This window comes from Triticum urartu, chromosome 2A, assembly GCF_056163025.1.
Source record: "Triticum urartu cultivar PI428250 chromosome 2A, HENAU_Tu73, whole genome shotgun sequence".
Classification (NCBI taxonomy): domain Eukaryota; kingdom Viridiplantae; phylum Streptophyta; class Magnoliopsida; order Poales; family Poaceae; genus Triticum; species Triticum urartu.
Window position 1 is genome coordinate 30,866,916 of NC_141874.1, and position 24,151 is coordinate 30,891,066.

The 24,151-nt window shown below is 52.4% G+C and overlaps 1 protein-coding gene and 1 pseudogene across 1 annotated transcript; both read left to right on the forward strand.

Annotated features, from left to right (window-relative positions):
- Positions 1–6,688: 6,688 nt before the first annotated feature.
- LOC125540685 (uncharacterized protein At4g15970-like) lies at positions 6,689–8,139 on the forward strand. Its single transcript, XM_048704274.2, has 2 exons — positions 6,689–7,006; positions 7,103–8,139. The coding sequence occupies exons 1-2, from the start codon at positions 6,836–6,838 to the stop codon at positions 7,976–7,978; spliced, it is 1,047 nt and encodes a 348-aa protein (XP_048560231.1). The 5' UTR covers positions 6,689–6,835; the 3' UTR covers positions 7,979–8,139.
- An 8,406-nt stretch (positions 8,140–16,545) lies between these two features.
- On the forward strand, positions 16,546–23,543 carry LOC147983222 (uncharacterized; annotated as a pseudogene).
- The last annotated feature ends 608 nt before the right edge of the window (positions 23,544–24,151 follow it).

The window sequence follows — 24,151 nt, forward strand, 5'->3', positions numbered from 1 at the left end:
AGAGGGTTACGGCAAAAACTAGATGCACCTCGTGTACAAAACGGACAATCTCTTTCGAAGTATGAGGGTTTCATACGGAAACTCGTCTGTTACAAAGGGATTTCATTTTTTAACTTATTTGAATTCCAGAGTTTTTTTGTCTTCAAAATGCACCATTCAAAGCCACATCATCAATTTTCAACCCTTTCTGACTTCATTTGTTATTTTTCATGCATTTACTGATTATTTTGAGATATAAGACCCTGAAATTGAAAAGCAATTCAAATGAACTCTGAAAAGGTTGAAAGTTGGCATGGTATCATCATTTCACCCACATAGCATTTGCAAGAAAGTAGAGAGGGTTACGGCAAAAATTGGATGCACTTCGTGTACAAAACGGACAATCTCTTTCGAAGTATGAGGGTTTGATACGGAAACTCGTCTGTTACAAAGGGATTTCGTTTTTTTGAACTTATTTGAACTCTAGATTTTTTTTCTGTGTTCAAAATGCACCATTCAAAGGGCGTCGATATGCTCGGCGTCTTCGGGGGCAACTGGTGTGATGAACTCTGCAAAATTTCTAAGTGCCACTTATATACCAAGAGCATTGGTCCTGGTTCGTGGCACAAACCGGGACCAATGCCTCCTTTAGTCTCGGTTGGTGCCACCAACCGGGACCAAAGGCCTCTTTTCAGCAGCCCAAAGGGCGGGAAGCGGCGGCCATTGGTCCCGGTTGGTGGCACCAACCGGGACTAAAGGGGGGGGGCAATGGTTCCGGTTGGTGCCACGAACCGGTACCAATGCACCCCTTTAGTCCCGGTTGGTGCCACTAATCGGGACCAAAGGCCTTGCACATTGGGATGGTGGTGCGAGTTTAGTCTCACCTCGCTAGTTGAGAGGGGCGCGCAGTGGTTTATAAGCCCCACTGCCGCACCCCTCTCGAGCTCCTCTCCATTGCAGACTTACAGGCCTAATTATAACTGCTATGCATGATGGGCCCATTGGGCCTTCTGCGGGCCTGAATCCTGGCCCATGGATGGGTTTCTAGTCGTATTCAGGCCGTGGTGGCCAGTAGGTGGCAAATTTTTTATTTTTTCCCAGTTTTTTTGTTTCTTTTTTGCTTTATTTTTTGTTTTGTTTCTACTTACAACAAAATACTTATTTATTTTATTTTATTTTGTTTCTAATTACTTATTTATTTTATTTTATGATAATTCTTTTTGCTATTAAAATTTCTAACAAAAAAAGTTCTTTATGAAAATTCTTTTTGCTTTTAATGATTTTGAACAGAAAATACTTTCATAATTTTAGTTGCATCAATTTTATATAATTTTAGTTTCATAAATTTTAGAGGTTGCTTATAATGTTTTGAACAGAAAATACTTGGATAATTTTAGTTTCATAAATTTTATTTATGTTATTAAAGTTTATTTTATTTTATTTTGTTTTGTTTTGTTTATACTTATATATTTTATTAAAGTTTATATTATTTTGTTTCAAATTACTTATTTATTTTATTTTATGATAATTCTTTTTGCTATTAAATTTTCATGCATTTACTGATTATTTTGAGCTATAAGACCCTGAAATTGAAAAGCAATTCAAATGAACTCTGAAAAGGCTGAAAGTTGGCATGGTATCATCATTTCACCCATATAGCATGTGCAAGAAAGTAGACAGGGTTACGGCAAAAAATGAATGCACTTCGTGTACAAAATTGATAATCTCTTTCGGAGTATCAGGGTTTCATACCGAAACTCGTCTGTTACAAAGGGATTTCATATTTTTGAACTTATTTGAACTCCATACTTTTTTTGTGTTCAAAATGCACCATTCAAAGCCACATCATCAATTTTCAACCCTTTTTTAATACATTTGTTATTTTTCATGCATTTACTGATTTTTTCAGCTATAAGACCCTGAAATTAAAAAGCACTACATATGAAATCTGAAAAGATTGAAAGTTCGCATGGTATCATAATTTCACCCACATAGCATGTGCAATAAAGTAGATAGTGTTACGGCAAAAACTGGATGCACTTCGTGTACAAAACGGACAATCTCTTTCGAAGTATCAGGGTTTCATACGGAAACTCTTCTGTTATAAAGGGATTTCATTTTTTAAACTTAATTGAACTCCATAGTGTTTCTGTGTTGAAAATGCACCATTCAAAGCCACATCATCAATTTTCAACCCTTTTTGACTTCATTTGTTATTTTTCATGCATTTTCTGTTTATTCAGCTATAAGACCCTGAAATTGAAAAGCACTACAAATGAACTCTGAAAAGGTTGAAAGTTGGCATGGTATCATCATTTCACCCACATAGCATGTGCAAAAAAGTAGAGAGGCTTATGGCAAAAACTTGATGCAATTCGTGCACAAAACGGACAATCTCTATCGAAGTATCATGGTTTCATACGGAAACGCGTCTGTTACAAAGGGATTTCAGTTTTTTGAACTTGTTTGAACTCCATAGTTTTTCTGTGTTCAAAATGCACCATTCAAAGCCACATCATTAATTTTCAACCCTTTCTGACTTCATTTGTTATTTTTCATGCATTTACTGATTTTTTCAGCTATAAGACCCTGAAATTAAAAAGCACTACAAATGAACTCTGAAATGGTTGAAATTTGGCATGGTATCATTATTTCACCCACATAGCATGTGCAGGAAACTAGAGAGGCTTACGGCAAAAACTGGATGCAATTCGTGCACAAAACGGACAATTTCTTTTGAAGTATCAGGGTTTCATACGGAAACTTGTCTGTTATAAAGGGATTTCATTTTTTTGAACTTATTTGAACTCCATACTTTTTGTGTGTTCAAAATGCACCATTCAAAGCCACATCATCAATTTTCAACCCTTTCTGACTTCATTTGTTATTTTTCATGCATTTACTGATTTTTTCAGCTATAAGACCCTGAAATTGAAAAGCACTACAAATGAACTTTCAAAAGGTTGAAAGTTGGCATGGTATCATCATTTCACCCATATAGCATGTGCAAGAACGTAGAAAGGGTTACGGCAAAAAATGGATGCACTTCGTGTACAAAACGGACAATCTCTTTCGAAGTATCATGGTTTCACACGGAAACTCATCTGTTACAAAGGGATTTCATTTTTTTGAACTTGTTTGAACTCCATAGTTTTTATGTGTTCAAAATGCACCATTCAAAACCACATCATCAATTTTCAACCCTTTCTGACTTCATTTGTTATTTTTCATGCATTTACTGATTTTTTTCTAGCTATAAGACCCTGAAATTGAAAAGCACTACAAATGAACTCTGAAAAAGCTGAAAGTTGGCATGGTATCATCATTTCACCCATATAGCATGTGCAAGAAAGTAGAGAGGGTTACGGCAAAAAATGGATGCACTTCGTGTACAAAACGAATAATCTGTATCGAAGTATCAGTGTTTCATACGGAAACTCGTTTGTTATAAAGGGATTTCATTTTTTTGAACTTGTTTGAACTCCATAGTTTTTCTGTGTTCAAAATGAACCATTCAAAGCCACATTATCAATTTAGTACATATAGCTCTCATGAATAGATAACTGGCCAAATTAATAGAACTTCATAATCACATTAAAACAAAGTACATACATAGTTCTCATTGAAAAATATATAGCTCTCGAGAGCATCTAGTTAAACCATACATTGAAACTATATAAAACCTTTCAATGCAACAACAAATGCGATCATAATCACAACCAAGGTAAAAATTGATCCAACGGCGTAATGATACCAAGCCTCGGTATGAATGACATATTTTCTAATCTTTGTAATCTTCAACCGCATTGCATCCATCTTGATCTTGTGATCATCGACGACATCCGCAACATGCAACTCCAATATCATCTTCTCCTCCTCAATTTTTTATTCTTTCCTTCAAGTAATTGTTTTCTTCTTCAACTAAATTTAACCTCTCGACAATAGGGTCGGTTGGAATTTCCGGTTCAACTATCTCCTACATAAATAATATCTATGTCAACTTGATGGGCATAATTGTCATAAACTATAAATGAACCAAATAGTTATAAAAGATAATATATATACCACATCCGAATCATAGCCAGGACGAGGGCCGATGGGGGCGGATATCAAAACCATCGCACTATATAATAACAAGCAATAATAAAAGTAAGAAAATTAGACAAGTATGTACCTAAAGTCAGAATTTTTTTCTTTCAGAAGAAGATAAGAACAAGAGGCTCACCATAGTGGTGCAGGCGACGAGACCGGCGCGGGCGATCGATGGCGGTGAAGACGGGGACGGGACATGACGGACCGCTAAATCTAAACAAATCTCGGGGAAAATGGAGCTTGAAGGTCGAGCTTTGAGAGGAGAAAGTTTAAATAGCGTGTCTCGCGCATTTCATCGAACACCTCATGTGCATAGGAGGTGAGCTAGAGCACCCAAATGCCCTCTCCTCGCCGGCCAGAAAAAACATAGCATTATGAAGTGCTCTGCTGTGGCGACGGGGTATATATAGACAACTCATTTGTCCCGGTTCGTGGCTGGAACCGGGACTAAAACACAGCCTTCTGTCCCGGTTCTAGCCAAGAACAGGGACCAATATTTATGGGTCAGGAGCGAGGCCCATTGGTCCCGGTTCGTGCTTACCGTGACCAATGCCCACGAGGCTGCGGCCTGCCCCCTAGGCTAAAGAACCGGGACGAATGCCCCATGGGTCCCGGTTCGTGACTGAACCGGGACTAATGGGCTTGCCCTGCCCGAACTAAAGCCCTGTTTTCTACTAGTGTGCAGCAAGTAAACAACCATAAACGAGAACATCCTGATGATAAGATCATACATGAGCAGCACCAGCGCCGTAACCAGCAAGGCTAAGACGAAAGGGGCACACTACTCGGTGAGCAACGCGGCATCAGCAGCTTCAGAGAGACGAGACAAAGCGCAAAAGCTACAACCTAGGAAGCATAAACGCAGCATAGAATCTTCATATAAAGAGGATCAAAGACTAGAGGCAGCCTCCATCTTCACACAGCAACAAAGCGAAGTAGGAACAAGCTCGTCGTCATCGCTAGCATATTTGTTTCCGGCCACCAATTTTTACCCCGCCATGTCTCCAGCCCAGCGACCACTTGTACACTTCACTTGCTACTCCTTGGTTGACTAATGGGATAGAGAAAGATAGATCAAATATGGTCAACTGTTGTATTAATTGATCTTCCTACTTGTATTAATTGATCTTCCTACTGTAGTAAAGAACTAGGCACTAGACATGGGTCAGGGTGGACACGGTCTGGGCCGGTCCGGTCCCGGTCCGAGCCGTCATTTGGACCGGCTGCCAGCGGTCCGGTTCGGACCGGACCGAGCTGTCCAACGAGCTGCTTTTCTGGGACCGGACCGTTTGGGGGTCACTCCTCGCCCTCTGGGTCCTAGAAGACCACAACGGTAGAAATTGAAGGCGGCAACGTTGGCTCGCCGACGGAGAAATCGTGGGCTTGTGCGCCGAGTTCGTCGGTGCACAAACTCAAACAGTGGCCTCGGAGCTGCAGTACACCATGGCGAACCTGGTGAAGCGCCCACACATGCAAGAGGCCGTCCAGTTCATCTTGATGGCGCCTGCGAGACGTTCGCCTACCTGGGCTAGCTGGTGGCCAGTGTGCGAGCTGCGCTCAAACGACAGCCATGGCCATGGTCGAGAACTCCAGATTAGCGGCGGTGCAAGCACGGCAGCGATGGCGAGTGGCAGCAAGAGGCTATGGCGCATGGGGAGGAGAGGAAGGAAGAATAGGGGAAGCTCGGGGACATGATGGTTCACCCGGAGGCTGCCTGGCCGCGACGACGAGGAGCGGCAGCGGCGGTGACTACATTTTCTCGGTCGACTCGGTTAAAGCCCAGACCGGAACGAAACTTTGTCGGGCCTGATTCTTGAGCTCGGACCGACTGATTTTTTGAGCGGGCTAGGCCCGAGCTGGCCAGGACCGAGCAGGCCACGAGCCGGTCCGAAAGACCGCTTGTGTTGTCCACCCTGAGACATGGGCTACAATTGAAGTACTTCACCATTGCCTGAAAGCAGCAAGTAGAGCCAGAGCAAGAGTTAGTAAGTTAAACAGATCAATGAATTGAAACTTAATTATGTCGGTTATATGCATGGGAATCTAGATCTGTGCATGGGTCTGCTCAAAGCGTGATACACAAACAGTGAAAACAAATTTAACTGAGAGGCTGCAGCACAACTGTAAACAACAAGAACAACAACAACAAAATCTGTACAAAGAAGCTGAAACAAAGCAAGCACCAACAACACAAGAGCCTCAGAATAAAGAGTAGTGGAATTAATCCACCAGAACTGTCTATCATGCAAATTTTAGCATAAAGTCTGAACTGAACAGAAAGCTAGTTACCCTTTTGTCAGTTTTCTGCAACTCTATTTTATACTACTAGTCAGACCAATTCTATCTCGACACCTTGATTTCTCCGCCATCCCACGAATAAACTGAGAAGACGCTCCCAGTGTATGACTTGCCAAGTTGCGCATCTCATGACAATCCAGATCAGCAATCGACAAATCTAGCCCCCTCAAATTCATCGGATTCTGTGTGCGTGAGCGATTCCAGTTCATAGTCAGTGTGATAAAGAAAGAAAGATCAAGTCTAGTCAACTGTTGTATTAATTGCCCAAACGTCTCGAGATCTCGTTTCCTTTTTCTTTGTTGTGACAGAAGAAGATCTGAAATCTTGGCCTCGTTGCGCATCGAAGTCCACTTCATAAGCACTAGTGCTATACCACAGGGTACAGTTGTACTGTGCTCTGGGCTCTTGGAAGCTGAGACTGTCTAACAGTTTGGAATTTCTGTTCCATCACCAGCAGGCTGCAGTAATGTACTCGCTGAGGGATTTATTGGGTTTCGTTGTGGGAGCAGCGATCACGGCCGCCTTTGTCGTGCTGCTGGTGCCGTCGTCTGCTCCCAACTGCCCGTGCAGCCCCGAGCTGGCGTTGGACAACAATGGAAGCCAAACACATCTCATGAGCAGAAAAAACCTCAGCATGGTACATGAATTATCTTCCTCTTTTGATCATTGTCTCTTGGTTAACTAGTTTTCCTTGTGCATGTCTGACTCTGCAGAACTTTGGCGCTGCATGCAGGTTCCGGCCGTGAAGAGTAAAGAAGAAGACAGCCTTCTTGTGGAGCTTCTGAGAAGCGCGGCCATGGAGGACAAGACGGTCATACTGACCTTCGTCAACGAGGCGCTGACGCTGCCGGGGTCGCTCCTGGAGCTCTTTCTGGAGAGCTTCAGGCTGGGCGTTCGGACGCAGCCCCTGCTGAAGCACCTGGTGATCGTGGCCATGGACGCCAAGGCGCTGGAGCGGTGCCAGCACATGCACCCGCTCTGCTACCCGCTGGGCAGCGGTGGCCGCAGCAGCGACGGCGAGCCTGGAGGAACGGCGGCGGGGGAGGTGACGTTCATGAGCAAGGACTACGTGGAGCTGATGTGGGCACGGAACCGGTTCCAGGCGCGGGTGCTGGGGCTGGGCTTCGGCTTTGTGTTCACAGACGTGGACATCGTGTGGTTCCGGAACCCGCTGCTGCGCTTCCCCGTCGCCGCCGACATCGCCTTGGCGTGCGACCAGTTCTTGGGCAACAATCCCTATGACCTCGACAAGGCGGCCAACGGCGGCTTCGTGTACGCGAGGCCCAACGCGCGGACGCTGGCCTTCTTCCAGGACTGGTACGAGGCGAGGAACCGGTACCCCGGGGAGCATGACCAGTTCGTGTTCGGCGAGGTGAAGAAGGAGCTGTCGGCGCGGCACGGGGTGACGCTGATGCTGATCGACACCGTCTACTTCAGCGGCGTGTGCGAGAACAAGAAGAATTTTTACGAGGTGTGCACGTACCACGCCAACTGCCTCATCGGTCTGCAGAAGAAGATCGACACGCTCGCCGGCGTGCTCGACGAGTGGAAGCAGTTCAGGGCCCAGCAGGAGCTGCTCGGCAACAGCACCACCACGCTCATCTACTGAGACGCTGTCCGTGAGCTGTGGCTCGTGTTTGTTCGAGATTTTAGCTAGACAAGTTTTTATTATGGATAACAGGAGTAATCAGTTGTTTTACTGGATGAAATTGGTCGGACTTGTGCAATGGATCGATGAAAAGGATTGAATTGTTTTGGTACTGTTAGTAAGATTGCTTTCATTGGTGACAAGGTGAACCATGCAGTATTACCACCTTGAATTTAAATTGCATTCTTGGTCATTCATCCAAACCAGGACCATGTAAATGAATGAAAGCAGTACTATGTTCATAAGCCCCATAGGAGAAATGGATTAAGTTGTTTTGGTACTGGTAGTAAAATTGCTTGCACTGGTGATAAGGTGAAATATGCAGCAATACAACTTTCAATAATAATTGTATTTCTTGGTCATTCATCCAAGCCAGGTTCATGAAAATGAATGGAAGCAAAATAACAAGCGCCAGTGTGCATAGATCTATTCTCCGTGGTCTACAGAACATACTAGTACTATCTTAATAAGCCCCATTGGAAAAATCGTACTGCTAACATTCAAAATGTTCTGTACTACGCACCAAATCGGTCCACAACTTTATCGAAAAAGGGTTTCCCCCGCTTTGTATTCCAAAAAAAATCATCATTGTACATATCACAATGCTGGGGCGAGCAACACAACAAGCCCAAGAAAAAGAAGAAGAAAAAATGCCAACGGCGGCAGCTCGACAAAGCGTGGAAAACCCGCGACCGCTGAGCCCTCCGGAACCAAACCACAACAGCCCGAGGCTCCGATCTACTGCGAACTAAGCATCACCTCCAAGAAGGGATGCGACGCCGACGACGCTGCTGCCCGGACAAGTCCTAGGGTTTTCCCCAGTATGCAGAGGGATGTGGGGGATAGCTACTCCCGACACCCTCCAAGAAGGGATAGTGGCACCCGCCGGTGTCACCGCATCGGAGCCGGACGACCCGGCAAGGATTTCTCCCGCACGACAAACCCCACCAGCCAATCGGAACCAACCAGCCAAACCACCGCCCAACTATGTGCCATCACGGTTGCGCCGCCACCAACACCGTCTCGCTGCGAACATCACCACGAGGCCAAGAAGACTGGAGAAAAGATCCGAGCGACGGGAGCAACAGCATCAAGACCGAGCGGGAGGGAACCACCCCGACCGCCGTCGTGCGGGAGGCCCGCGCCTCCGGCATCGTCGCGGTAGCTGTCCAGACACGGCAGCGGGGCATACCAGGCCACCCCTGGCCCGGCCAGGCCTGAAACGGGCCCGCTAAGCCCCGCCGGCCACGCTGCAGCAAGTTGGCGTCGACGCCGCCAGCAACCCGCCGATCATCGCAGCTCGTCACCGCCTCCTGAAGGCCACGCTGACGCCATGCCTGTCGCCGGCCCGCCCCGACCCAGATGGAGCCCGAAGGGCCCAAATCTGTGCCGGGCGGACGCTGCCAGCCCGTGCCGCCACGCTGCCTCACCGCCAACGGCGCCGCCGCCGCCCAGAGTCCGCCCCCGCCTGCGACAGGACACCCCGCCGCCACGCAGGACCGCCGCCGCCTGAAGACACCGCCGGGAACCGCTCCGTCCCGCGCCGGAGAAACCCTAGACGGGGAAGGGCCGGAGGCCGCCGCCACCAACGTCGACCGGGCCAGGCCCGAGGCGGGCGCCCGTGACGGCGGCAGGGAGGAGGAGGAGGGAGGGGGACGCGCGCGGGGGAGGAGGGGAGGCGCGGCCGGCCGCCCGCGGGGGCGGCGCGGTCGCAGATGAGAGAGCCTTGGTTGACCTTTCTTATATATTTTCCCGTCCACAACTTAACTAACAGAAATTCTGAATTTGTTTTTTAAGAAAATAGATATGCATCTGTAATCAGCGGTGCGATCAAAATCAGAAGATAGAAGATGAACATAAACTACCCATTACCTAGATTACGTGCCGTATTGCTAACATCCAAGATGTTCTGTACTACCAGCACCAAATCGGTCCACAACTTAACTAACAGAAATTCTGAATTTGTTTTTTAAGAAAATGGAGATGCATCTGTAATCAGCGGTGCGATCAAAATCAGAAGCTAAAAGTTGAACATAAACTATTTCCTTTACCTATATTGTGTTGATGAAATTTTATTTGGAAGAAAATTCTGAAGTCAATTTTGAAGTTGTGATACTTCCAATACTGCAGGGGAACGATTAATTTTGCGCAACTAAAATACATAAAAGGGTCTTGCTGGTAGGACTAGGGTTCCTACCAGGCCTCCGGCGCAGATTGTATGGGCAAGGATGAGTGGGGCGAGGGCTTGAGCGGGCGTGCCGGCGGACAAGCGCCGTCGCGGCTAGGGTTTAGAGGCGGCGGCGGCCAGGGTTCCGGCTCCTCAGGGAGCCGGGCAACAGAAGATGATAATATCTTTATTGCTTGATTTCAACCGTGTCTTACAACTAGTATTTATAACTTTAGCCTAAGATAACTTGCCTAAAATAACTTGCCTAAGATAACTTGTGGGCCAAGCCCCTAATACTAATGCCCGGTGGGCCTCTTCCTAGTATTGACCAAACCGGTCATAACATCTCTCCCCGCCTGCGCAAACAGCTCGTCCTCGAGCTGAAAGTCTGGATAGTGTTGGCGAAAATCCTCACGCTGCTCCCAAGTAGCCTCCTCCTCCGGAAGGCCCGCCCACTGAACAAGGATGAACCAGACGCCACGACGAAGCTGTGCCTGCAACACCTTTGCCGGCTCTGGAAGAATGCGACCATCGGCGGTTGACAGAAGCGCTGGAGGAGCCGCTGGTGGCTCGCCACGAAAAGGCTTGAGCAGCCCCACATGGAAGACGTCGTGGATGCGAGTGCGGGCTGGAAGCTGAAGACGATAGGCCACCTTCCCAATGCGCTCCAAAATAGGGAAGGGTCCGGCGTAGCGAGGCCCGAGCTTGCGCTTGGCGCGCAGTTCAAGCGACTGCGTAGAGCGGTGGAGAAGATGCAGCCACACCCAGTCACCCACTGCGAACTCCGCCTCGCAATGATGATCGTCGTAGTAATGCTTGGCCAGCTGTTGGGCCTGAAGGAGACGCTGACGGACCTCAGCAAGCATCTCTTCGCGGGTGCGGATAAGGTCACCCGCAACCGCTGTCCGAGCCGTCTCCGGGTCCACCGGTAGTATAGGCGGGGGTGGTCGACCATAGACCACCTCAAACGGTGTAGCGCGCAGGGCGGAGTGATAGGAGGTGTTGTAGCAGTACTCTGCCAAAGAAAGCCAGTCCACCCAAGTGCGAGGCCGATCACCTGTCACACATCGCAAATAAATGGCAATGACCTTGTTAACCACCTCGGACTGACCGTCTGTCTCAGGATGGAATGCCGTACTCAGGCGGAGCTGGACACCCGCCATCCTGAAGAGGTCGCGCCAGACATGGCCCGTGAATACAGAGTCCCGATCACTGACAATCGAAGTAGGGAACCCGTGTAGACGCACAATGCCGTCGAAGAAGGCCCGGGCCACGGACGCCGCCGTGTACGGATGGCCGAGTGTGATGAAATGGGCGTACTTGGAGAAGCGGTCGACCACCGTGAGGATGACTGACTTGCCGCCCACCTTGGGAAGGCCCTCGATGAAGTCCATGGAGATATCCGCCCAGACCTGAGACGGCACCTCCAAGGGCTGAAGTAGCCCATCCGGCCGCAGGGTCTCCGTCTTGTTGCGCTGGCATGTCTGACAAGACCGAACCCAGTCGCGGACCAGGGTGCGATCGCCAGGGATGTAGAAAATCGGCGCGAAGACGATGGAGGGTTTTCTGCACACCCTCATGACCTGCCGAGTGGGCGAGCTGTAACACCTGGTGACGGAGATCATCATGCGCCAGAACAAAGATCCGGTGCCCATGGAGAAGCAGGCCGTCAGAGAAGCGCCACGGCTCCTCCAGGTCGCCGGCCGTGAGCTGCTGCCGAAGAAGGACGGCATCGTTGGCCGTCGCAGTTGCGCGGCGGATGTCGGCGAAGAGACCGAACGTCGGCCCGGAGCGGATGCACAGGACCGCCCCGGCGGACTCTTCGACGGAGGGAGCGATGTCGGAGTCGCGACGGGACAGCGTGTCGGCCACGGTGTTAAGGCGGCTCGGCCGATACTCAACGGAGAAGTCGAAGCTAAAGAGCTTGCTGATCCCCTGGTGTTGTGGCACGGTCGACAACCGTTGGTCCAGCAAGAACTTCAGGTTGTAGTGGTCCGTGCGAATGTGAAAGGACCGTCCCCACAAGTACAGCCGCCAATGATGAATGGCCTGCACAAGGCCAATGAGCTCCCGCTCGTATGCCGCTAGCTTGAGATGGCGAGGAGCGAAAGGCCGGCTGAAGAAGGCGAGGGGTCCATCGCCTTGATGAAGCACGGCGCCGAAACCAGCGCCCGAGGCGTCACAGTCCACCACGAACGGGCGGTCGAAGTCGGGCATCTGAAGGACAGGGCCCGTAGTGAGGGCCCCCTTGAGGGCCTCGAACGCCATCGCCGCCTCGTCGTCCCAAGCGAAAGCGTCGCGGCGAAGCAACCGCGTGAGGGGCGCCGCGATGAGCCCGAACTCCCGGATAAATTTCCGGTAGTAGCCAGCGAGGCCGAGGAACCCGCGGAGAGCCCGCGGCGAGCGAGGTGTCGGCCATGCGGAGACGGACGCCACCTTGTCGGCGTCCATAGTCACCCCGTCGGCAGAGATGACATGGCCGAGGTAGGCGATGGTAGGTGTCCCAAACGAGCACTTCGAGCGCTTAAGGTGGAGGTGGTGCGCCCGAAGCTCGTTGAAGACGATGGCGACGTGCTGGAGGTGCTCGGCCCAGGTAGCACTGTAGATAAGAAAGTCATCAAAGAAAACAAGCACAAACCGCCATAAGTAGGGCCGGAGGACGTCATTCATCAGGGCCTGGAAAGTCGCTGGGGCATTGGCAAGGCCGAATGGCATCACCAAGAACTCAAAGTGGCCATGGTGGGTGCGAAACGCCGTCTTGGCGATGTCGTCGGGATGCATACGCACCTGATGATAGCCCGACCGGAGATCGAGCTTGGTGAAGAAGCACGCCCCATGGAGCTCATCCAAGAGCTCGTCGACCACCGGTATAGGGAACTTGTCCTTGAGCGTGAGCGTGTTCAGGGCGCGGTAGTCGATGCAGAAACGCCATCTGCCGTCCGACTTGCGGACGAGCAGCACCGGGGCGGTGAAGGGTGACGTGGAGATCCGGATGATGCCCGCGGCGAGCATCAGGGCACACTGGCGCTCCAACTCATCCTTCTGAAGCTGAGGGTAGCGGTAGGGCCGAACCGCCACGGGAGGGGTACCCGGCATGAGGTGAATATGATGGCCGTACACCCGGGGGGGCGAAAGACCCCATGGGTCGTCGAAGAGGTCGATGTGCTGCTGCAGAAGGGAATCCAGCAGGGGTTGCTCGGCCTCCGAGGACGCGGCGACCAGGTGGAGATGTGGCACGGCCGGCGCGGCGCCCCCAATGCCGTCCCACCGGATGCGGCGGCCCAGCCGCCAGAACGTCATTGTGAGCGCGTCGAAGTCCTATAGGATGGGACCGAGGGTCCGTAGAAAATCCACCCCGAGGATGAAGTCGAAGCAGTCGAGGTCGATCCCTGCGCAGGTAATGGAGAAGTGTTCGCCACCAATGGAGATGGGAACGTCACGGGCGAGCCCATGACACCGGAGGCGATCGCCGTTCGCCACCGTGATCTGCAAGCGCTCCCCGCCCGTTGTCGGAAGGGCTAGCCGACGCATGGTCACCTCGGGCAAGAAGTTATGGGTGGAGCCAGTATCCAGCAGTGCCACCAGCCGCTCGCCATGGATCGTCACCGGCAGCAGCATGGTCCGCTCGCCACGGATGCCGGCGAGGGCGTGGAGGGAGACGACGCACGCCGTCGCCATGGGATCCGCGGGCGTGTCGGCGGCCGCCTCGGGTGGTCGTGTCGCATCGGTCGAGTCGTCCGCCTCGGTGTAGTCGACCGTCTCCAAGTAAAAGAGGCGGGGGCAGACATGGGTCGGCGTGTAGGGCTCATCGCAGTTGAAGTAGAGTCCCTGACGGCGACGCTCCTGCTGCTCGGCCGGTGACAACCGGCGGAAAGTCCGCGTGGTGGCCAGGGGCGTGGTCGTCGCGGCTGGAGGAGGCCGGCCCGGTGCTGGGGAAGTCGGCGCTGGTCGACTGGGCTGGCGGCCGCCCCGTCCGGGCTGTTCCTGCAGTGCCTGGGCCCACTGCTCGAAAGCTCGGGCATAGTACATGGCCGTTTGGAGGTCGGGGGGATCCCGGAGCTCGACGTCCACGCGAATATGGTCCGGCAGACCGCCCACAAATAACTCGGCGCGCTGAATCCCGGAGACGCTCGGCGCGTGGCACGCCAGGGCGTGGAAGCGGTCGGCGTAGTCCTGAACCGTGGAGGTGAACTGTAAATGGCCGAGGGCTGCCAGGTGGATCCCGCGGATAGGAGGCCCGAACCGGAGAAGACAGAGCTCCCGGAAGCGCTCCCATGGTGGCATGCCGCCCTCGTCCTGCTCAAGGGCGTAGTACCAGGTCTGCGCCGCGCCGCGGAGATGATAGGACGCGAGCCAGGTACGATCCGAAGCGAGCGTCCGCTGCCCGCGAAAGAACTGCTCGCACTGGTCGAGCCAGTTGAGCGGGTCCTCCGTGCCCTCGTAGGTGGCGAAGTCCAGTTTGGCAAAGCGAGGGGGTGTCGGACCGCCGTGCCTGGGGGTTGCTGCAGTCGGCGGCAGCGAGTGTGCTGGGTCAGGGATCTCCGGGGCGTAGGTCGCCGAGCCGGAGGGACGGTCAAACCGGAGGGAGGGCGTCGGGTGCTCCGGCGCCGTGGTATACACCAGGCCGGGAGACGAGCCGGCCGCCCACGCAGGAATTGGCGACGGTGATGGCGGAAACTGCACCTGGTGCATGAGCCGACCCGTGGGCCTGGGCGCGGGTGGAGATGTAGTTGACGGTGGCGGCGCCTGGAGGAGCTGCGGCGCCGCAGCCAGCGTCGAAGTAGCCGGCGGAGGCATCTGGAGAAGCTGCTGGGAGGGGTCCCCCAGCAGTGCGGTGGTAGCCGGCCACGCGGGCCAAGGGTGCCCCGCGGTCGGGTAATGCTGCAGCTGCAGCGGCGGCGGGGGCGGCCCTCCGTAGGGCGACTGGAAGGTCGGGGCGGCCCACGGGAGCGGCAGCGGCCCATAGGCGGTGGTGGCGGCGTTCGGCAGCGGGGGCTGGTTCCCGGCGATGTAGAGGCTGATGCCCTTGACCGCCTGGACGAGCTCCCGAAGGGTGCCTGAGACCTCCTCGGGCGAGAGGATGGGGGGCGGCTCTGCCGCGGTGGCGGTCGGCGCTGTCGGGGTGGCCGTCCCAGATGTGAGCGCCGGTATGGACGCGGATGGGGCTGGCGACAGCGTAGGCGAGGCGGTGGTGTTTGGCAGCGGCGGCGGTGATGGAGGAAGCGACATGATCGAGCTGGTGTCTCTGAATACCAAATTGGTAGGACTAGGGTTCCTACCAGGCCTCCGGCGCAGATTGTATGGGCAAGGAGGAGGGGGACGAGGGCTTGAGCGGGCGCGCCGGCGGACAGGCGCCATCGCGGCTTGGGTTTAGAGGCGGCAGCGGCTAGGGTTCCGGCTCCTCAGGGAGCCGGCAACAGAAGATGATAATATCTTTATTGCTTGATTTCAACCGTGTCTTACAACTAGTATTTATAACTTTAGCCTAAGATAACTTGCCTAAAATAACTTGCCTAAGATAATTTATGGGCCAAGCCCCTAATTCTAATGCCCGGTGGGCCTCTTCCTAGTATAGACCAAACCGGTCATAACACTTGCCAACTACATCAGCTAGCTTGTAATGTCAAACTTTAATTCTACATACATATATAATAATCTAGTAGCACATACGAATAACATATTCAGTTGTAAGTTGGTGTTCTTGCGAATAACATGATAATGCATAATTATGTGTGCTCTTTAAATTAAAGATGATTAAAGACGTTTCATGCGCAACGTGCTAATTGAAATTTAGAAGTACAAAGAAATAACTTACTTCCACTTGACATGACAAAAAATGAGATCTTCAGGAGTGGATAGGAATCAGGTCTTCTTCGTCATCTTTTGGAAAAACACATGGTGGATAAGGCTCTCTTTGAAACTATCAGAAATGACCACCGGGAGGCGGCGCATGCCATAATAATACCTGAAGTCCGCAACCAAATTACCCATTCTGTCACATTGCAGGTGATGATCATGGCAGCTGACAAGCACGTCTCCTTCCTCAGAGACAATCTTCGCCCACCAATCACCTTGCTTCTGGAAACGCCTGATTTCCATCACCGGTAGTTTGATCATGTACTGAAATGCCCAGACACCATGCTCATGGTCGTCCTGCAGCATGAAGATGGCCATCTCAGTCATGCCGTCCTTGCTGCTGAGGACGCGGTGCTCTTCTTGTCAACGCATGTCAGGCCCTAGCTGACCCGGTCCACCATGACTCGGTCTTTCCCTATACGCGCACATCGCGCACTACTCCCACTCGTGCACGATCTGCACAACGGCTGTAACATGTACCTATATGAGTTGAGGAATACAAGCTCTAGCACTTGCGGTGCTCAATCTCTTTCTCTCATAAGTCTAAATGGTATCAGATGCTTCGTCTCTCCTAAGCCTCTAACTCTTCCGCTGCCGCGCTCTGCACCGGCGCCATGGCCGCACCACCACCACCACCTCCTCCCCCAACTAGCCATGGTCCCTCAACTCCCCTCAAGGGCCCTGCTCCCAACCCCAACGCACTCCTCACCCCGTCTGCCATTACTAACGCCTCCCAGGACAGCGCCTTGCTGCTGCGCACACCGAGCGGCCCTGCCTCGGCCGCGGCGGCCGCCCTCGCCTCGCCGCTCGCTGGGATCTTCATAAACCAGCATGTGCCTCTGGTTCTCTCGCTGAACCCGCCCAACTACACGCAGTGGCGCACTCTCTTTGAGGTCGTGTTCGCCAAATTCGGCGTACTGGCTCCAAGACGACGCGCACGTCGTATCCTGGTTGTACAACCGGGTGAGCCAGGAGATCTTCGGCCTGGTCCATCAGCGCAACGCCACTGCCGCCACCATCTGGAGCTCCATCGCCACACTGTTCCTGGAGAATGCGGAGCACCAGGTCGTCTTCCTCGCCACCTACTTCCGCCGCACCGAGCAAGGGACGGGGTCGGCGATCTCCTACTTCGCAAGGCTGAAGGAGTGTGCCGATCGCCTCGCTGACTTTGGTGAGCATGTCACAGACCGCGATCAGGTGCTTGTTGGAAATAATCACGATTAGGTAAGTATAGTCCGGCACGGACTTGTAGCAGTAACCGAGTCGTACATGTACTAGGTAGAATATTGGTAATATAAATACCAGTGCGTGTATCCCCTGTAACACCAGATCAAATCAAAGCAATAAAGTGCAAAGGCTCGACACGAGCCTCTTGGCCAACTCGGCGAGTCTGCGTATTGTGTTTCCGACGAACTTGGTCTACGATAGCTAGCTAGACACGAGAATCCATCCACCAGGGTGCTTGCCTGCTTGTGTACCGCTGTACGTGCACGTCTCCGTCGAAGCAGCCGGAAGCAATCGGCTGTAGCTTGTACGTCGCTGCGTATTGTCGGAAAGTACTCGACAACAGCGTCATCAAGGTCGGGACTGGGCCAACAATTGGTATCTAGAGCAAGGTTGATCTTCTAGTAACGGAGGATCATGGCGGACGACGAGAGGAACAAGCAGCTGGCGGAGTACTCCGGTGCGGCTAAAGTATTTGCTGCTCCGGCGAGTTCATCGTACCCATGATTTGATCGCGAGAACTTTGGGGTCTGGAAGGCCCTCATGGAGTGTGGTCTCCGCGCCAACGAGCTATGGGACGCGGTCGACCCAGGAGGCGACGCGTTCAAGAAGGAGGGAGCCGAGCACCGGAAGGATCGGCAGGCGGCGTCGGTGATTTATTCAGTGATGCCGATGGATGTCCTCCAGCACCTAATCGCCAAAGAAACGACGAAGGAGGCGTGGGATACTTTGAAGCTTATGTTCGAGGGACACACCCGCGTCAAGCAAGCCAATCTCCAAACTCTCCTAAGGAACTACGAGACTTTGGTCATGGGCGACAATGAGTCCGTGGATGCGTTCGCTTCACGGGTGGCTACTCTCGTCAATCGGATCCGCGCGCTTGGAGAAAACCTCACGGAGACCTCGGTTGTTCGGCGGTTCTTGCGCGCGGCTCCTCCCCGGTACCTGCAAATTGTCACGGCAATCGAGCAGTGCGTCGATCTCGAGACTCTCTCCATCGACGATCTCGTCGGGCGCTACAAGGCTCACGACGAGCGTATGCGGTACAGTCTTGGGGATGGGAGGAACGATGAAAATGTCATGCTCACACGGGCTCAGTGGATGGCGCTGGACTCAAGGAGAGGAGGCGAGGGCTCTAGCAGCAACACTCGCCAAGATCGTGCGCCAAAAGAACAAAGTAAGAAGAACGCCGGCGACGGCGCTCCGAAGAAGAAGAAGAAGTTCGACAAGCGCAAGATCAAGTGTCACAACTGTGGCATCATGGGGCACTTCAAGTCAGAGTGCAAGAAACCACCGAAGGAGAAAGCTCTCCTGGCCAAAGGAGGCGATGATGGAGACATGATGCTCATGGTCGAAGTATGCGAGCTAATGGACGAGGATAGTCCAGCTCCAAAGGCGTCGGCTACAGAGGTTGTCACGCTCATAGAGGAGGCAGTTTATCTTCACGATAAGAAGAGGATGAACACGTCGAGGCACGTGTGGTACCTCGACACGGGCGCTAGCAACCACATGACCGGCGACAAGGACCAGTTTTCTGAGCTCAGTGTTTCGGTGGGAGGCACGGTTCGGTTCGGCGACGGACGGACCGTTGACATCGCAGGGCGAGGTACTGTCCTGTTTGAGTTGAAGAGCGGCGGTCACAAGGTACTCACAGATGTGTACTATATTCCCAAGCTAAAGAGCAGCATCATAAGTCTTGGTCAGCTCGAGGAGCGTGGTTGCAAGATTGTGCTCGAAGATGGCTATCTATGGGGGTATGATCGTCAGAGGATGCTAATTATGAAGGTGCAGAGGTCACCTAACAGGCTTTACGTCCTCAACTTGGATCGTGTGGATCCAGTATGTCTCTTGTCAAGCATGGACGACTCGGCATGGAAGTGGCACGCGCGCTACGGTCATCTAAATTTCCAGGCTCTTCGGCAACTTGGACAAAAGGAGATGGTACGTGGTCTACCGTGCATCAATCATGTCGACCAAGTGTGCGGCGGTTGTCTCATTGGGAAACAAAGGCGAGCCCCGTTCCCAAGAGAGGGAAACTTTAGAGCGAGTAAAGCTCTTGAGTTGGTCCATGGAGACTTGTGCGGACCGATTACACCGGCCACCCCTACCGGAAATAGATACTTCTTGATCGTCGTCGACGACTTCAGCAGATTCATGTGGATCGTGTTGTTGAAGACGAAGGACCAAGCTTTGCAAGCCTTCAGGATAATAAAGATGGCGGCTGAAGTAGAATCTGAAGCCAAGCTGAAGGCCCTCCGTACCGATCGGGGGGGGTGAGTTCAAGTCTCGTGCATTCACGGAATTTTGCGAAGCTCAAGGGATCAAGAGGTATTTTACGGCACCATATTCACCGCAGCAAAACGGTGTTGTGGAACGGAGGAACCAAACCGTGGTGGCGATGGCACGAAGCATGTTGAAGAGTAAAGGCATGTCGGGCAAGTTTTGGGGTGAGGCGGTCAATACAGCCGTTTATTTGCTGAACCGGGCTCCAACCAAAAGTGTGGTTGGGATGACGCCGTACGAAGCATGGTACGGACACAAGCCCACGGTTGATCATCTTCGCACTTTCGGGTGCGTAGCGCATGTGAAGACAGTGACCGGGCATACTAGCAAATTGGCGGATCGGAGTACTCCAATGGTGCTAGTTGGCTATGAAAAGGGCATGAAGGCATACCGTGTGTGCAATCCCTCTACCAATAAGGTGGTTGTGACACGCGATGTGGTCTTTGAAGAAGCAAGATCATGGAATTGGAACTCCACTGAGCCGGTATACCTGTCTTCTGATGAAATATTCAACGTTGTTTACGATGATTACGGGCATGCAGATCGACCGGAGACGTCGGCCGCAACAAACGGCGCGGACGGCGCAGCAGAAAAAGAGGGCGCACCAGCAGCCGACGCGCCCGAGGGCACGTACGGCACGCTTGGCAGCAGCGCGCACATCGCTCGTCCTGGTGGCGTTGTTACGTCAGGACCAGAACATGCCACCCCAGCTCGTGGCCCCGGAAGCCCAGCACCAGCCAGCCCAGGCACTAAGAGCCTGTCCGCTGGAGGCGTTTCCAGTAGGCTGCAAAGCAGCCCACGTGCTGCACCACGAGCACATGAAGGGCACGTACGTGAAGGCCATGTACCTGAAGATGGTACACATATTTTGGATGGTTCATCTGATGAAGCTGCAACCAGTTCGGAGGAACAGGATTCACCAGAAATTGGGAGTTTGGCAACTCCCGATGAAAATCCATCGTCTTCGACTGAATAGGAGACAAGGGAACGTCCGCCGACACCAGTACGTCTTCGACCAGTGGTGGATTTATATCCGAAGAAAAATCCGGTGAAAATTAAAAGAAGAGGTCAACAGTGTTTGCTTAGCGTCGAGGAACCGACAAAATTTGAAGAGGCAAACACGGAGGAGTGTTGGCGTCGTCCTATGGACGAGGAGTTGGGATCAATCCAAGACAACAAAACATGGGAGCTCGTGGATCCTCCACCCAACGACCATAAAATCATAGGGCTTAAGTGGGTGTACAAAGTCAAGAAAGATGCCGAAGGAAACTTGGTGAAGCATAAAGCAAGGCTCGTAGCCAAAGGATATGTGCAAGAGGAAGGTGTAGACTTCGAGGAAGTGTTCGCTCCAGTCACAAAGATGGAATCGGTGAGGCTAGTTATAGCTCTCGCGGCTCAAGAATCTTGGAGGCTACATCACATGGATGTAAAATCCGCTTTTTTGAACGGGGAGTTGAAAGAAGAAGTATATGTGAAGCAACCACTGGGTTACATCAAAAAAGGAGAGGAGCACAAGGTGTTGAAACTACACAAGGCATTGTACGGGCTATGCCAAGCTCCTCGGGCGTGGAACATCAAGCTTGATCGTACACTAGTTTCTCTTGGTTTTGAGAAACGTCCACTGGATCATGCTATGTATAAGCGAGGTAAAGGCAAGGATCGTCTTCTAGTGGGCATCTATGTTGATGATCTCTTGATAACTGGAGCAGATGAGGAGGAGATTGCTAGATTCAAGCTACAAATGAAGGAGATTTTCAAGATGAGTGATCTAGGGCTCTTGACTTACTATCTCGGGATCGAGGTACATCAAAAGCCGGAGGGAATCACACTATGCCAGGAGGCATATGCAAAGAAGATTCTTGAAAGCTGTAGCATGGAGGACTGCAATCCAAGTCATATTCCAATGGAGCCTCGACTTAAACTTAGCAAGAGGAGCCAAGCACCCGCGGTTGATGCAACAGATTATAGAAGTGTGGTCGGAAGCCTAAGGTATCTTGTGAATACACGACCAGACTTGGCCTATTCCATTGGTGTAGTGAGTCGCTTCATGGAAGCACCCACAACAGAACATTGGGCAGCTGTGAAACAAATACTCAGGTACATCAAAGGGACAACTGACTTCGGTTGTGTCTATTTGAGAGAGAAGCAGAAGGAGATGGTGGAGCTACTTGGCTACAGTGATAGCGACCTGGCAGGAGATATTGACGACCGTAAAAGTACCTCGGGCGTGGCATATTTCTTGGGAAGAAGCATAGTGAGTTGGGTATCACAAAAGCAGAAGGTGGTCGCATTATCATCCTGTGAAGCGGAGTATATTGAAGCTGCAACCGCGGCAGGTCAAGGTGTGTGGCTAGAAAGGCTACTCGGTGACCTCACTGACAAGGAACCGGAAGGAGTGGTGCTCTACGTTGACAACAAATCCACGATTGCCCTATGTAAGAATCCAGTGCATCATGACAGAAGTAAGCACATTGATATAAGGTATCATTACATACGGGATTGCGTGGAAGAAGGCAAGATTGAAGTCAACTACATTTGCACCGACGATCAGCTTGCAGACATCCTGACCAAGTCTTTGGGGCGACAGAAGTTCACGGAGATGCGGAGAAGGATCGGCGTCCAAGCTGTAAAGTGAGGACATCGTGCTTAGGGGGGTGATTGTTGGAAATAATCACGATTAGGTAAGTATAGTCCGGCACGGACTTGTAGCAGTAACCGAGTCGTACCTCTACTAGGTAGAATATTGGTAATATAAATACCAGTGCGTGTATCCCCTGTAACACCAGATCAAATCAAAGCAATAAAGTGCAAAGGCTCGACACGAGCCTCTTGGCCAACTCGGCGAGTCTGCGTATTGTGTTTCCGACGAACTTGGTCTACGATAGCTAGCTAGACACGAGAATCCATCCATCAGGGTGCTTGCCTGCTTGTGTACCGCTGTACGTGCACGTCTCCGTCGAAACAGCCGGAAGCAATCGGCTGTAGCTTGTACGTCGCTGCGTATTGTCGGAAAGTACTCGACAACAGCGTCATCAAGGTCGGGACTGGGCCAACAGTGCTCAACATGTTTCGTGGGTTTGCTCCTCGTCTCCAGTATGCAATTCCCATCCTAACCATGCAGCGTCCGCTTCCCTCGTTCCTGGCCTGCCGTGCCTTCCTGCTGCTTGAGGAAAGTCGTCAGTCTGCTCACCCGGATGGCTCCGCTGACACGGCGCTTCACGTCGCGCGCGCGCCCTCTGGCTACAACTCCGGCTCGGGCTCCGGCGGGGGCGGCGGCGGTGGCGGCAACCGCAACACCGGCGGCAACCGCCACAAGGGCAAGGGAAAGGCACCTGCCTACCAGACCGGCGGGAGCGGTGCTTCTTCGTCGACACCAGCACGCCCGCCCGCTGCGCCCAGTGGCACGCCATGGACTGGGATGGTCCATGCATGGGCCATGCCCTGGCGCCCTCACGCCCCAGGCTCTGGCATCCTAGGCCCCCGCCCTGGTGCTCCGGCCCCATTCGCCGGCTCTGCATCCCACTACCCGGCCGCGCCTCCTGCAGGCGCCCCCATGTACTACGGCGCTGCTGCGCCGCCCGTCTCCAACACTGGCGGGCCTGCCTGGGATCAGTCCGCCCTGATCCACGCGCTCAACGCGTTGTCCGGTCAGCCACAACAGCTCCCTCCTGCCGGCACCGAGTGGTACCTCGACACGGGTGCTACGTCGCACATGGCTTCGTCCTCAGGTATAATCGCCAACTCCCGTCCCTCTTCTTCTTCTTGTATTGTTGTTGGTGATGGATCGTCCTTGTCCGTCACGCACACCGGTTCCCATAGGCTTCCCACCACCACTGAACCCCTCTACCTCAACCATGTTCTTGTCTGTCCCGATCTCATCAAGAACCTCGTCTCTGTTAAAGCTCTAACCCGTGAAAATCCCATTAACGTAGAGTTTGATGACATGGGCTTTTCGGTGAAGGAACGGCACACAAGGAAGGAGATCCTCCGATGTAATGACGACGGTGACCTCTACCCCATCACTCCGCCCACCAAGCACCACAACTTCGCCTTCGCCGCCGTCGACCTCTGGCATCAACGCCTCGGCCATCCGGGGCGCGACGCCCTGTCGACCACACTTCGCCATGCCGAGCCTGCCGCTGTCACCAAGCCGTCCCACACCTGCCACGCTTGCCAATTAGGAAAACATTCTAGATTTCCATTTCTAGATTCCAATCATATTTTGTATTTTCCCTTTCAGCTTGTACATTGTGATATTTGGTCCTTCCCTGTACCTAGCTTATCCGGTTGCAAGTTTTATTTAGTGGTGCTTGATGATTTTAGCCACTTCGTGTGGACGTTTCCCTTGCATGCAAAGTCTGACGCCCTCCCCTCTCTGAAACGATTCAGTGCCTTCACTCAGCGTCAGTTCAATCTCCCCCTTCTCGCCATTCAAACTGATAATGGGCGTGAGTTTGACAACCATGCCTCGCGCGCCTTTCTCTCTGATCTCGGCATTGTTCTGCGCATGTCGTGTCCTTACACCTCGCCGCAGAACGGTCGCGCGGAACGAATTCTGCACACGCTCAATGACACTGTTCGCTCCCTGCTAGTGCACGCTTCCA

Excerpts from the sequence above, each read along its gene's own strand:
- LOC125540685 (XM_048704274.2), top strand. The coding sequence starts at position 6,836 with ATGTACTCGCTGAGGGATTTATTGGGTTTCGTTGTGGGAGCAGCGATC. Across the intron at positions 7,007-7,102 it reads GCAGAAAAAACCTCAGCATG|GTTCCGGCCGTGAAGAGTAA; the intron begins GTACATGAATTA and ends CGCTGCATGCAG.